This window comes from Oncorhynchus tshawytscha, linkage group LG13 (assembly GCF_018296145.1).
Source record: "Oncorhynchus tshawytscha isolate Ot180627B linkage group LG13, Otsh_v2.0, whole genome shotgun sequence".
Classification (NCBI taxonomy): Eukaryota; Metazoa; Chordata; class Actinopteri; order Salmoniformes; family Salmonidae; genus Oncorhynchus; species Oncorhynchus tshawytscha.
In genome coordinates, this window is record NC_056441.1 from 34,818,091 (window position 1) to 34,833,566 (window position 15,476).

Genomic DNA, 15,476 nt, shown 5'->3' on the forward strand with positions numbered 1-15,476 from the left:
TGCGAGTATATTACACTTAAATGAATACATTCCAATATGTTATCATCTACAGTTACAGTATACACATCAGAACACAACAGGGGCCCAGGAGATGCCAATCCCTCCCCTTTCCTGCTCTTCCCTCTCAAACTCATAATAAACTAGGGGTGCACAGCTCTGAGAGCCGTAGTGTTTGGTGGTTTTGGCCCTTGCCTTTTAACAAGCCTGGATTATACTTGGGAAAGGTGAGTTCACGCATAAACCAGTAATTGTTAAATTATGTGATAAGCCAAAACAAGCACAACTCGAGTTGTGCACCCCTGAATGGAATAGACCATCTACCCCGTTTCTTCTGACAGCCTTTGATTCCTATAATCTCTCCTGTCAATCCCCATAACCACCTAACCTTCCCTCATCTTATTTCTGTCTCTTTATCCCCTCCTGAATAAACAAAGAACCCAGCACCCATGAAAGAAAAGGTAGCACTTACACAACACCTTACCCATTGACATTGGTAAAATCATAAACGACAGGTTCCCACTCGCAATACAGTCTTTAAATCAGTGGAGTGATGTCACGAGCAAAGGGATATACTCTTCCACTTGTTTCCAATCAGGCCATGTCAGATTTTGAGCTCCTTCCTTTAATCCATCACGTCATTCCTAAGTCTAGTCTTGGAGTGTCCAGTTAGAAGTTCGGCTTGTGTTTCTTGACTTCGACCATGAGGTGGTGCAGATTGATGAGCTCAGAGCGCACGGCCAGGCTGCGAAAGGTGGGCTGGGCCAGTACCTTGTGGAAACCATGGTAGTACTGGATCAGCTGAGTGAGCGCTCCCTGGAAGATAGGAGGACAGCAGTCAAAAGTTGAATAATAAGCTTCAGAGAAAGAAAAAAAACAACAGCCCGTGGCTCACAGTTGCCTAAATATAAAAATATATATATATTTTTTAAATTGTACATATCTGTCGATTTATGGGACCCCTTTTGGCTCAAGAACACCCCTAGGGGCAAACGTTCTGTATAGCCTTTAAATACATACAATTATATTATTGGTTTTTAGAACGTGTTTTCGGTCAGTGCATCCGTTAGAGAAAGCACCGAGGGCAGTACCTGAATGATGCCAGTGCCGTTCTTGAAGTTGGTGAAGGACCTCATGACGTCCTGACTCAGAGCCTCCACAGACTGTTTCCATGTGCTGGAGAAACCCCTGACCAGCTGGGTGATCCGGGCTGAGAGAAAAAGAACGAAAGAAAGAAGGGGGGTGAGAAAGGGTGGGAAGAAGAAAACAATATACATGTAGAGATGGGAGGCATGGGTGTGAAAAGGTGTGGGAGAAATGTCAGACAATTGTTATGGTGGAAAGTCAAACAACAAGCTGTGTCACAGGAGAGTAGAAACAAACAGTCCAAACAGTAGAGGTAAATAAACAATGAGTCAGGACAGGGGGGGAAAGTAGAAGTAAAGAGAAGGTTACCGCGGAAACGGACACAGTCTTAGGTTTCATTTATTCGCACCAAATAAAAGAAGTGAAAGACAACAAAAAAACTGTGCAGATACAAACGGGTACAAAGAGTGTGCAGGTGAGGTTGGAAGCCCAAAAGGGCTGATATGAAAACCACATCACAAATGTAAGTTAAAAAAAAGTGCTCAATCACTTTAAACAAAGCATATTAATTATAATTGTACATGATATACTCAGTATACAAAAACAATGTGTGTGTGTGTGCGCGCATGTGAGAGTTAGGCTACATAGAGGGGTTATTGGGTAGTTTGGTTCATCAGGCGGACCCCCAGTTGTCACTTGGAAGTTATTGAGGGATGATGATATTTTGGCAATGTGAAGATAAGAATTCCAGAGTACGGTACCTCTGTATCCGATAGAGAATTGACTCTGTGAGGTGCAACAATGGGGAGGATGAAGGTTATCACAGTGTCTTGTGTTATATAGATGGATTTCAGAATTAACCAGGAAGAATCCATTGAAGGTTTTAGGTAAACTGTCTGGGAGGTATGAGTATTTGTAGACGAAAGTGCATAATTGGGTAAATTCATGCCGTAAAGCCAGGTAATTAAAGGAGGTGGCTAGTCTTGAAGATGTTATGAGTCATTTGTGTAGGTAGGAGGCATGTACTGGCCCAGACAATATTACAGTAAATGAGATATTGGTACAGATTTCAGTACTTTGCTACAAACAAATTGAATATGATCTTTCCAGGATAACTTTTCATCAATTATAAATCGGAGGAATCTAGTGGATGTGACTTGTTCAACTTCATTCCCACCAATTGAGATTCTGGCTCTTATTTTACAATATATGTCTTATTCTTACTAGTGAATACAATTAAGTAGGATGTTTTTTTACATTTAAATATTATTTATTTATCTGGAACCATTCAGAAAATGTGGCCATACCTGAGTTGGTCTCATTAATTAGTGAATCAAAATTCTTGTGTGATAAAATCAAATTGGTATGATCAGCAAAGAGAAGGGGAAGTATGGTAGAAGACCCAGCAGTAAAGTCATTGATATCGATTAGGAATAACAAAGGTCCAATTATTGAACCCTGTGTCACACCACAGGATATCTTGGCCCTGGTAAATGCACAGGAATTTGCATAAACACATGTATCTCTATCATAAACATAACCAATTATATGTACAATTGAAGTCAGAAGTTTACATACACCTTAGTCAACTACATTTTAACTCAGTTTTTCACAACTCCTGACATTTAATCCTAGTCAAATTTCCCTGTCTTAGGTCAGTTAGGATCACCATTTTATTTTAAGAATGTGAAATGTCAGAATCATAGTGGAGATTTATTTCAGCTTTTATTTTTTTCATCACATTCCCAGTGGGTCAGAAGTTTACATGCACTCAATTAGTATTTGGTAGCATTGCCTTTAAAATTGTTTAACTTGGGTCAAACGTTTAAGGTAGCCTTCCACAAGCTTCCCACAATACGTTGGGTGAATTTTGTCCCATTCCTCCTGACAGAGCTGGTGCAACTAAGTCAGATTTGCAGGCCTCATTTCTCACACACGCTTTTTCAGTTCTGCCCACTAATTTTCTATAGGATTGAGGTCAGGGCTTTCTGATGGCCAATCCAATACCTTGACTTTGTTGTCCTCAAGCCATTTTGCCACAACTTTGGAAGTATGCTTGCGGTCATTGTCCATTTGGAAGACTCATTTGCAACCAAGCTTTAACTTCCTGACTGATGTCTTGAGATGTTGCTTCAATATATCCACAGAATTGTCCTTTCTCGTGATGCCATATTTTGTGAAGTGCACCAGTCCCTCCTGTAGCAAAGTACCCCCACAACATGATGCTGATACCCCAGCGCTTCACTGTTGGGATGGTGTTCTTCGGCTTGCAAGCCTCCCCCTTTTTCCACCAAACATAACGATGGTCATTATGACCAAACAGTTCTATTTTTGTTTCATCAGACCAGAGGACATTTCTCCAAAAAGTACAATCTTTGTCCCCACGTGCAGTTGTAAACCGTAGTCTGGCTTTTTTTAATGGTGGTTTTGGTGCAGTGGCTTCTTCCTTGCTGAGCAGCCTTTCAGGTTATGTCGATATAGGACTCGTTTTACTGTGGATATAGATACTTTTGTACCGGTTTCCTCCAGCATCTTCACAAGATCCTTTGCTGTTGTTCTGGGATTGATTTGCACTTTTTGCACCAAAGTACGTTCATCTCTAGGAGACAGAACGCCTCTCCTTCCTGAGCGGTATGACGGCTGCGTGGTCCCATGGTGTTTGTACAGATGAACGTGGTACCATCAGGTGTTTGGAAATTGCTCCCAAGGATGAATCATACTTGTGGAGGTCTACCATTTTTTCCCTTAGGTCTTAGCTGATTTCTTTTGATTTCCCCATGATCAAGCAAAGAGGCACTGCGTTTGAAGGTAGGCCTTGAAATACATCCACAGGTACACCTCCAATTGACTCAAATGATGTCAATAAGCCTATCAGAAGCATGACATAATTTTCGGGAATTTCCCAAGCTGTTTAAAGGCACAGTCAACTTAGTGTATGTAAACATCCGACCCACAGGAATTGTGATACAGTGAATTATAAATTAAATTAAAGAATCTGTCTGTAAACAATTGTTGTGTCATGCACAAAGTAGATGTCCTAACCGACTTGCCAAAACTATAGTTTGTTAACAAGAGATGTGTGGAGTGGTTGAAAAACTACTTTTAAGGACTCCAAACTAAGTGTATGTAAACTACCGACTTCAACTGTATAATCATGAAAACATTCGGCAAACATTTCCATTATAAAAAGGGTCTGCATCCTTTCTCTATACTCACCTTCGTCATTCTTTAGTCTATCCAGCTGCCCTTTCTCTGTCAGCGCCTCGCTCTCCTTCACAAATGCTATCATGCCACCAAAGGGAGAGGACAGAATCTCCTCAATAAACTCCTGATGAAAGGAGAAAGAAAGAGGGGAACATTTCATTGGAGTAAATACTTTGAGTAAACTGACTATCTGTGAATCTGGCACACATGACAAAACTCAATTTCCCAGAATCCCTGAGCAGGTTTACCTGGCTCCTGGCCTGGAGGAGCTGTTGGAAACCCTCAACCTCTTTACTGTCATCAGCTGCCCTCTCCTATGATATGGAGAAAAAGAGAGGAAAACAGCATGACATCTTTCAATTCTGTATATTCACAAGACACAGCCTAGCGGTTAAGAGCATTGGCCCAGTAACCCAAAGGTCGCTGGTTCGAATCCCAGAGCCGACGAGTTGAAAAATCTGCTGATGTGCACTTGAGCAAGGCACCTAATTGCTCCTGTAAGTCACTCTGGATAAGAGAGTCTGCTAAATGACTAACATTTTAATGTAAATAACTGAATGAAGGAGTCATTTCAGGTGGGTAAATAAGTGAATCGTTCATGTTTATGGTTTTAAACTTGTGTTATTCTCACCATGAGTACACTGAGCATCATGTCGTAGTTGTTGATGAGGAAGATGAGCTGGTCCCTGCGTGAAGGGAACTCTGCAGCCATCTTCAGGACAAAGTTCTCCACTTCAACCTGAAAATACCCGTGTTAGCTATATCAAATCACACAAAGCACTATAGCAAATGTTTATGCTAATTGTAGGATCCCAACTATTTATACTGTCTTACTGTTTTTTAAATTATTGTTTAGTTGTGTACCTGAAGTTGGCCAAGGAGGGTGTGGGTTCGCTCGCTGGTGAATGTCTGGTTAATGCTGACTATGGCAGAAGAGAACTCTGCATATCTGCGTGTGATCTGAAACACAACTGGTGTCAACAACTGTCTGGTATTATTAGATATTGATACATAAAACACGTGTGTGTGTGTGTGTGTGTATGTGTGTATTCATACATAGTGTGGTCTGGTGTCCAACACGCCCAGTTTTTGAGGATCCGTGTTGCGGATGCTCTGAATGTTCATCTCCAGGATAAGCTCAAACCTGGGCCACAGCAGTTCCAGCACCGCATCCCAGTACCTGGCAACCCATGGAGAAACAATTACATCAGCATCAAGGGTGGATTTCTGAGTTAAGATGTGTGTTTTCATTGAACAAATTTGTATCGAATCCATTGACGTCAATATGTGATTTTCATTTGACGTTTTAGTCGTTTAGCAGACGGGGTAAAGTAGGGAGTGAATTTTCATACTTTTTTGTACTGGTCCCCCGTGGAAATTGAACCCACAACCCTGACATTGCAAGCGCCATGCTCTACCAACTGAGCCACTCAGGACCATCATCATGAAACAAATTACATTAACATGTCAGGCCCCAAATGTTACATTTTACAGTACATATAGTAAAAACACTACTGTATCATAAGTTAACAATTTGGACATTCCCCTTACTTATAGCATATACACTCACCGGACAGTTTATTAGGTAAACCGATCTAGTACGGGGTCGGACCCCCCTTTGCCTCCAGAACAGCTTGAATTATTTGGGGGGTGGATTCTACAAGGGACCTAACTCATGCCAGGGAAAAAATCCCTCACCAGTATACTACCGCCACCAGCCTGTACAAGGCAGGATGGGTCCATGGACTCAAAATCCTGACTCTACCATCAGCATGACGCAAAACGAACCGGGATTCGTCGGACCAGGTGATGTTTTTCCACTCCTCAATTGTCCAGTGTTGGTGATGGCGTTGCCCACTGGAGCCGCTGCTTCTCGTTTTTTAGCTGATATGAGTGGAACCCAGTGTGGTCGCCTGCTGCAGTAGCCCATCTGTGACAAGGACCGAGTTGTGCGTTCTGGGATGCCGTTCTGCACACCACTGTTGTGCCGTTATGTCTGTTTGTGGCCTGTTAGCTTGCACGATTCTTGCCATTCTCCTTCGACCTCTCTCATCAACAAGCTGTTTTTGTCCACAGGACTGCCGCTGACTGGATGTTTTTTTGTTTGTCGCACCATTCTCAGTAAACCCTAGACACTGTCGTGAGTGAAAAGCCCAGGAGGGCAGCCGTTTCTGAGATACTGGATCCGGCGCGCTTGCCACCGACGATCATACCACGCTCAAAGTCACTAAGGTCACTCGTTTTGCCCATTCTAATGTTCAATCAAACAGTAACCGAATGCCTCGATTCCTGTATGCCTGCTTTATATAGCAAGCCACGGCCACGTGGCTCACAGTCTTCGGGAGCGATCCATCTTCCTGAACGGGGTAGCTAATAAACTGTAGGGTGAGTGTATAGCATACTGCAGGAAATAGGATAAGTCTACAGCATTATGCTCCAAGTTAAAAGTGTATGGAGTTTTTGCACTGATTGAGTACTACTAACTTGTCCAGGGCTGGGATGGTCCTCTTGTTTGTGATGGCTCTGAAACGCAGGATGATGTGGATACACAGGAACACGGCGATGCTGTCGTAGCAGTCCGACACATAGGTGGACATGCTCTTCTGCAGGGGAAAGAAAAGAGGATGAGAGGGAAAGGTGGGTATAGGTACATTAGAGAAGGAGTTAGTCATATCATAAGAGACCATCATCATTATCAGTTCACAAAAAAGGTCCTCCACCGTTAAAAAGCTCTGTTATGCCTTTACCATTGTTTTTTTTTTTTTTACAGCAATGCTTTGGTGAAAAAGTCTTCTCGTACCAGGAACAAGCTGAGCGTCTTTCCCATGACGCTGTTGAAGAGGTCCAGCGCAGAATTTCCAGCCACCATGAAGAAGTCAGACAGGAAGAGGAACTCTCGACAGCCGTTGTCCAAGAGGGCGTAGTGCTGACTGCGGAACAGCGTCTCATAGGGATACTGAGAGGGGACGAAGAAGGCTGGTTGGGTGACTTGATAATCTACATCAATGTTAATATTAGAACTGGAGTCCACATGCTTTTCTGCGAAGCATTGCGTTTAACTGTCAATCTGTGGTCCGAGTTCTGCCGTTGTGCATTCCTTTAAGATGTGTGTGTGTGTGTGTGGTGACAAGACAGTAGTGAGAGAAGCACAGGTGTGTTGGAGCAGTACAGCTTAACGATATCTAGACGTTTAGGGTTGGCTTTGTGTCTTCACCTCACAACCTTATACTCTATGCATGTTCAAATGATTTCAGAGTAGTGCTAAACATCTTATCATTAAAAGGTAGGTTCATTTCATTCAAAATGTCTGTTACTCTCGAGCAGTAGTACGTGGCATAGTTTGGAGGGGTTGTACAGCACTGCCAGTGGTCTCACCCTGCAGTCCCCTCTCTGGGCAGTGTGGGGGATGAGGATGGGCCCCTCCAGCTCGGCAGGGCTCAGCACGGCCCCCCGCTGGCCCAGGGTGAAGATGGTGTTCCTGCTCTTCAGGGAGGGCTTGGAGAAGAAACCTTTCTTGGCCGTGTCTTCCACTCCCATCAAGTCATCTTTGTCTGCCACCTCTTCATACTGTCAACAGAGAAAGAGGTTACGCGAACAGTATTAAAATAGTATCAGCTAATTTGACTGATATGACACTTGACACGATTGAAAATGTACCATCAAACACAACATAGCCCTTGCTGTACATTATAGCAGCAAGCTGTTTCAGAACAATTCACAGTGACAACCTAAATTAAGGTACTGTATATTGAGCCTATAAACCAAGAGAAGGCATTTTAACTCCTTCACTCCCTTAGCACCTGTGCCATTCGCTCACCTGTACTTTGAGGAGCCTGCCGCTGTACGACTTGAAGTAACTGTAGTAGATCTTACTCATGGTGTCCACATATTCATCCCTGATCTCCTTGGCCACTGTCCTTTCGTTTGCCAAGAGGAACTGATAGAAAAACCTAAAGTACGAAGAAACACTTACGATTGTGGTAGATACATGACTGTGGCGGTTCTTTTTAGTCTGTTTGAAGGTATCCAAACATGTGGAAGGTTTTGAAGCCTGTTATAAGCCTATATCCTTACCTGTACTTGAGGAGGGTGTTCTGGGGGATTTGGTAGTTGGTCATGGGCTTTCTGAAGGAATAAATCTTCTGCAGGATAAATTCTCGGATCTTTGTGACAGCCTGTGGAACAAAATAAAAGGCAGTTTTATACACAATATCTTTGCTCCGTTACCTTCCACACCGTTATTCCTTGGTTACATCTCCTTCTCCTCTTCCCATCCCATTCTATTTCTCTCCCTCCCTGTATCTTCACCTTGATTTTGAGGCGGTCCACAATGTCCTGGATGTCAGAGCAGGCCAAAGTCTCCCTGAAGCTGAGCTCTTTGGCAAAGTTGATCTTGTTGTTGAGCTCATGGAGCTGCTCAAGGAACTCCTGCTCTGTCACCGGGCTCTCCAAGATTACCCTGCAGACCGGACAACATGTGGGGAACAGTTCTTAGAACACATGCTTACCCATAGGAACACTTACAACATCATAGAGACCGTCAAGTGCATTTCTCAGACATCAATATGACATATGGTTTCCCATTAAAACTATACAGGTACATGTATCGTTACAAATCTGTCTAAAACGCTAAAACACACAGTCCCTTACTGGATCATAGCTCCGGGCACCACCAGCTCATCCACCAGTTGGCTGAGGTGGCTGCGTACAGCCTGCCTGTTCTTCAGCCGCATGTTCATGCTGACCGACTGCTGCTGCAGAGTCTGGATCTCACTGCTGATGGACGAGAGGTCACTCTGGAAGCCACTCAGCATGCCCTCCATTCGCTGGAGAGAGAGAGAGGGGGGAAAGGTGGGGATAGAGAGAGAGAGAGAGAGAGAGAGAGGAAGAGAGAGAGCAAGAAAGAGGGGGGAGAATTTGTCAATGGCTTCGTTACATATTTTTGCCAGGAAATTGCAAAAGCATTCTTTCAAAACAACTGCACGTGCAAAAAATGTTGACCCATTTGGAATGGACTTATGGACTTCTGAAGCCACTTGATACACATTTGATTGAGGAAATCATCCACTCACCTCCAGTATGGAGTCACAGGCTGTGATCTGGTTGTGCAGAGAGGCAATATTCTGGCTCTCCTTGATATCTGACACAAGCTTCGTCAAAGATTACCTATCAGGGTGAACTACTGTACCTATCAGGAATTACCATAAATAAAGCACTAATTCTTTCACACAATCATTCAAGACATTAATGGATACAGTCTTTGATGGAAGCTTGTTCAATCCGTTGGAGTTCATCCTCCACTTGTTTAGAGTATTGCCGGAGGTCAACTCCCTGAAATAAACAGAGATTCAGATGAAAGGAAACCATCCGTTGATGAAACGTAGCCTTATATACAATCTGTAAAATGAAAACTAACCCGAAAATACAATTGAAACTGAGATGTGTTGATGTTTAGGACCACGCATGGTGCAGCCGTGGTACCACGATCTTACCGTTTTCAACGCCTCCTTCACCAAGTCATCTTCAAGATTAGCCTGTATGTGAACTGGTGGGTGAAGTAAAGGAAAGTAGCTAGTTTAATCTCCATAAAGGTACGTTCTTACATTCATCCAAGACACTGAACTAATTAGCTAAATTACTATTTGGCTATGAACACATTTTTTCCAGATGATATGATCATTACTTCATTGAAAAGACAATAATGCTGAAGGACTTACTGTCCACCTCATCCAAGATGAACTCATCTGTGGTCAAGTCCAAGTCACCCAGGTTGAGCGGGGCCATGGCATCTGTGTCAGGCTTCATCTGTTGAAGAACGACAGTAAATTGACATGGCTTTGGTGTACTTTGTAAAGGAAGATAGAACAATTCAGCTAGCTAGCTACTCCATTCATACGAGTAAAGACTTTGCTAGCTACTTAAATAGGCCTTTTCAATTGCAGCTTTTAGACAGTTGCTTTCTATTTTTTCCACCTCTGAGGCCCAGCCCCTAAAAAGTCTAGGGCTCTACTCTGACTTGGGGCCAATGGGGACTTCCAGGAGCGGGATGAAATATCTGACCCTGTATCAGTGGATAAGGGAAACTTCTACCCATCTGTTTATTTGGGTTGTTTTGGGGTACAGATAGTTCAGCCTGATTGTAGCGTTGGCCCCTTGATGACCCTTAGTGTGTGTCAGACAGAGATATATGCAACATGGACAAGAAAGCAACACATGTCTGTAATCGTGTGTGTTAAAGAATGTTATTTTATTTATTTTGTTCTTAGCAGGTAACTTGCTAGCTCTGGTGCAGGAACGTCGCACTGGACCATAGCTTTAAACATAATAGCAATAAATCAGTGACTGGCTAGCTAGCCTTGCATCTCTGAATGATCAGGACGACGACAGCAAACACTACAGGTAATGTAAATCACCAGAAATGTAGCTGGTTAGAGATAGATAACAGTAGCTTGGCTAACGAGACAGATCAGACGATGATCTAGTTCGCTAGCTACGTAAATTGTGCTGGTGTTGTCAATGTAATGAACACAGAGAGCAATAGAAGTCGAACAGTCAAGTTATCAGAAACATATATGGTATGCAAGAATCATTAGCTAACGTCACCTCATCTTGTAAATATGCCATGGAATTCGCCGTTGAGTGGACAGTTGTGTTTACATCGGACATAGCAGCAGTCACTGCTCTATCCGCCATAGCTTCCAAACCTAAAAAAAACTACAAAGGTAGTGTGCTCTTCCCCAATGTCCCCGGGATACGTGAGGAAAAAGTAAAGATCATTTTGAAATTAGTTGAAAATAAATGTATGTTGAATACAATTATTAGACAAATATACACAATCTTAAAGGTAATGTATATTTTATTTATTGGTATATTGTTTTAAAAGCTATCTTTTAAATATTGTATCTCTATCTTGCACTGACCCTACGCACACTCACTAGACCTCAAATACACACCATATACACACTCACTCACACACTTCATGATTGTGTATTTTATTCCTCTTGAGTTAGTTACTATATAACTCAAGAGGAATGAAATACACAATAATGGAGCTATATACAGGGAGTACCAGATCAATGCGCAGAGGTACGAGATACTTATGTACATGAAGGCAGGGTAAAGTGACTAGGCATCCAGATATATATATCAAATCAAATCAAATCAAATCAAATCAAATTTTATTTGTCACATACACATGGTTAGCAGATGTTAATGCGAGTGTAGCGAAATGCTTGTGCTTCTAGTTCCGACAATGCAGTAATAACGAGCAAGTAATCTAACTAACAATTCCAAAAAAAAAACTACTGTCATACACAGTGTAAGGGGATAAAGAATATGTACATAAGGATATATGAATGAGTGATGGTACAGAGCAGCATAGGCAAGATACAGTAGATGATATCGAGTACAGTATATACATATGAGATAAGTATGTAAACCAAGTGGCATAGTTAAAGTGGCTAGTGATACATGTATTACATAAGGATGCAGTCGATGATATAGAGTACAGTATCAACGTATGCATATGAGATGAACAATGTAGGGTAAGTAACATTATATAAGGTAGCATTGTTTAAAGTGGCTAGTGATATATTTACATCATTTCCCATCAATTCCCATGATTAAAGTGGCTGGAGTAGAGTCAGTGTCATTGACAGTGTGTTGGCAGTAGCCACTCAATGTTAGTGGTGGCTGTTTAACAGTCTGATGGCCTTGAGATAGAAGCTGTTTTTCAGTCTCTCGGTCCCAGCTTTGATGCACCTGTACTGACCTCGCCTTCTGGATGGCAGCGGGGTGAACAGGCAGTGGCTCGGGTGGTTGATGTCCTTGATGATCTTTATGGCCTTCCTGTAGCATCGGGTGGTGTAGGTGTCCTGGAGGGCAGGTAGTTTGCCCCCGGTGATGCGTTGTGCAGACCTCACTACCCTCTGGAGAGCCTTACGGTTGAGGGCGGTGCAGTTGCCATACCAGGCGGTGATACAGCCCGCCAGGATGCTCTCGATTGTGCATCTGTAGAAGTTTGTGAGTGCTTTTGGTGAAGTTTGTGAGTGCTTTTGGTATATATATATATATATATATATATATATATATATATATATATATATATATATGTATGTATATGTATGTATATATATACATATATATGTATATGTATATATATATATATATATATATATATATATATATATATATATATATATATATATATATATATATATATATATATCAGTTGTATCCGGCGCATGTGATAAATACAATTTGATTTGTTCCCAGACGGACACGTTTTGCGGATGGAACCACTTCCTCTGTGAACTCTCGAAACGAACGCAAAAGCCCTCGCGAGAGCCTTGGAATTTCCTCTTTGAACGGAACCTGCTTCCAAGATGGTGAGTGCTGAATTGGGCTACAAAATTATTCTAAATATCTGCGTTCATCGTCGCTTTTAGGGTCATTCTGTACACTGGACAACGATGGTGAGATTGTTAAGATTGTTTTTGAGAGCTTTTAGCATGTATTTATTATATTGAAGTTGCATATATTGATGCAAATGAACAGCTAACTGCCAATGCTAAATTGCCTATTCCGCGCTGACACTGCTGCATGGAAGTACAGCTTTTGTCAGTATAGGCTTTGGTTGTGGTCTTTTATTCACAAAATATAGATTATAAATTATAAATATAGAGTGAGGGTAGTAACCCTCACTTTTACACACTAGTTTGTTTGTGTGGTTGGTATTGGCCAATCAGTTTTCAACCATCCTTGTCAGCTAGTTTTGGTAATCTCAATGTTGGCTGATTTTGTTAAAGTTAGTAAGAACTTGTTCACGAGTTACAGTCTCTAAAGTCAGTCCATGTCACTACGGTAGCCATGTGAAGGCTGAGATTTGAACTCAACATTTTTACACTACATGTTTGCTAGTTTATTCCAGGCTTTGGAAGTACAAATTATTAATGCAGAAGGACAAATTAACGAAGGACAATGTACCTAGCAAAGTAAAAATCTCTATTGACCGTGTTTGTTCTGTTATTTCTCTGCAGTCTCTGGTCATTCCTGAGAAGTTCCAGCACATTCTTCGTGTTCTCAACACGAACATTGATGGTAGGAGGAAGATTGCCTTCGCCATCACAGCAATCAAGGTAGACTTGTTCAGAATGTCTTTCTCAGAACCAGGTAGCGATGTCTGCACTGTTGGCAATTGTGGGAATGAACCTAAGTAATGTTTTATTTGTCTTTCCTACACAGGGTGTTGGCAGACGATATGCCCATGTTGTCCTGAGGAAGGCTGATATCGACCTCAGCAAGCGGGCTGGAGAACTGACTGATGATGAGGTGAGGAATACATGGGGCTGTTGTGTGCTTACTGTTTCTCTAAACATGACAGCTGTATGTATTGGAGGGGCTGAGGCTGGAATTCAAACAACACTGTGCTGGTTGATTGAATCCCAACCTTGCACTCCCTTCGTGGATTATCATGCATCAATCACTGTGGGGTATTGTGATAGGCCAAGTCATCTGCAAACTCAGTCTGCATTGATTAGTTTATTTTTCTACCTAGCATCTCACTAATGTTGATGTATACATGCATTTGTCCCCAGGTCGAGAGGGTAGTGACAATTATGCAGAATCCTCGCCAGTACAAAATCCCTGACTGGTTCCTCAACAGACAGAAGGATGTAAAGGATGGCAAGTACAGTCAGGTATGTGACTGCAGCAGACTTGCGATGTCTGGTGACTCATTTCTAAATTGGAACTAAACTATTTGAGTTAGTAGACATCCCATCTATGGTTTGTCAATACAAATTGAGTCATTGCTGAAAGCTAAATGTACATTTGTCTTAGAGTCCAGTCTTATAATGTTCCTTGTTTGTGTGTTATAGGTCCTTGCTAACGGTCTGGATAACAAGCTGAGAGAGGATCTTGAGAGGCTGAAGAAGATCAGGGCTCACCGTGGTCTCAGGCATTTCTGGGGGTAAGTGCTGTTATGTCCAGCTATATAGGTTTATTTTATGACCATGGCTGTGAACCCACTCAGAAGGGTTTGGGATCTGCAAAAATAAGCACCCGCCAAATTTGACATTTTTTAAAATATTGCTTTTGTGTGTTCTAGATTTAATGAAAAGGGGAAATCCCATTTTTCAGCTAAAGGGCTGGTTTCCCGGACAGACTTAGTTCCGGATTGTTTACTAGGGCACATAGAAAATGAAAACAAGTGTTTGTTGTTGGATGGGTCAACTCTCTATTTTTGGACAACTTCCTAACCTTTTGTGTTTGGACTGAAAGGCACTTTCAAGACTCTTTCAATATGCTTGCAAGCCATGCCAGGAAGCTGGCCCTATACATGCTCTGTAAATGGTGTTTAGATTGATCTCTGTACTGCTGAGATGTTATATCAAGAATGCATCTTATTTTGTAGTCAATTGCAGTCAAACTCAGAATGTTGCACAGGTTCCTTGAGTAAGTGCTTATTATTGTAGGCATACCAATGTTATGGTATAATGGTACGCACATTCAACTTCTGCTGTCAATGTGTTCAGATCATTTTCTGTGTTTGTCCTACTAACCTACTACTAAATCTCATTAGTATGGGATTTCTCAAGTTGACTTCCTGGATACATTTGTACTGACTGACTGTCCCTCTCTCTTTCAGTCTGCGTGTGCGTGGCCAGCACACTAAGACCACCGGTCGTCGTGGTCGCACCGTTGGTGTGTCCAAGAAGAAGTAAACTGTCTCCCTGCTCCCCATGTGTCAATAAATGCCACAGTTCACACATTTGGCTGTTTGCTCATTTCTTCATACTGGGTTGTTTTGGTGCGGTTGTTGGAGTAATGTAGTTGACTCAGAACAGAGCCTCGGTCAGTGGCAGTTTTGTCTTTCTTTGCTCCCATGTAGGTAGTTTGTGGTATACTTTTGAAAAGGTTGTAAAAGGGACTGGAGTGATGGTCAAAGTCCTAGGTTGTTACAACCTAGTGCATGGAGTGCTGTACTGTCCACCTTGGTGTTATACATGGTCATGTTCTCATAACCAACCAAGTTTCATTTTGATGAATTATTAGAGTTGAGTAAAGATGAGGTCAATTTACTACACTATAAATACAACATTTTGTTTTTTCATGATTTTAAGGGCACATTGTATTTGTCTTATAATCCTTGTTTTAGAAAATTATACTGATTGGCTGTACATGGCTAC

The 15,476-nt window shown here is 42.0% G+C and overlaps 2 protein-coding genes across 3 annotated transcripts; one reads left to right on the forward strand and one right to left on the reverse strand.

Annotated features, from left to right (window-relative positions):
- Positions 1–415: 415 nt before the first annotated feature.
- vps52 (VPS52 subunit of GARP complex) lies at positions 416–11,040 on the reverse strand. Its single transcript, XM_024441594.2, has 19 exons — positions 10,891–11,040; positions 10,005–10,092; positions 9,780–9,832; positions 9,543–9,618; positions 9,360–9,427; positions 8,938–9,113; positions 8,596–8,746; positions 8,362–8,462; positions 8,105–8,237; positions 7,663–7,854; positions 7,088–7,243; positions 6,772–6,890; positions 5,344–5,467; positions 5,152–5,247; positions 4,919–5,026; positions 4,536–4,601; positions 4,300–4,411; positions 1,089–1,207; positions 416–813 (listed from the first exon to the last, which is right to left on the reverse strand). The coding sequence occupies exons 1-19, from the start codon at positions 10,978–10,980 to the stop codon at positions 667–669; spliced, it is 2,175 nt and encodes a 724-aa protein (XP_024297362.1). The 5' UTR covers positions 10,981–11,040; the 3' UTR covers positions 416–666.
- Positions 11,041–12,565: 1,525 nt separating this feature from the next.
- LOC112264776 (40S ribosomal protein S18) lies at positions 12,566–15,058 on the forward strand. Of its 2 annotated transcripts, none has more exons than XM_024441602.1 (6): positions 12,566–12,674; positions 13,326–13,424; positions 13,531–13,617; positions 13,884–13,985; positions 14,166–14,257; positions 14,936–15,058. In XM_024441602.1, the coding sequence occupies exons 1-6, from the start codon at positions 12,672–12,674 to the stop codon at positions 15,009–15,011; spliced, it is 459 nt and encodes a 152-aa protein (XP_024297370.1). In that variant the 5' UTR covers positions 12,566–12,671; the 3' UTR covers positions 15,012–15,058. The 2 variants fall into 2 exon arrangements, with proteins under 2 accessions (XP_024297370.1, XP_024297371.1); XM_024441603.2 differs by having other exon boundaries at positions 12,638–12,761.
- Positions 15,059–15,476: the final 418 nt, after the last annotated feature.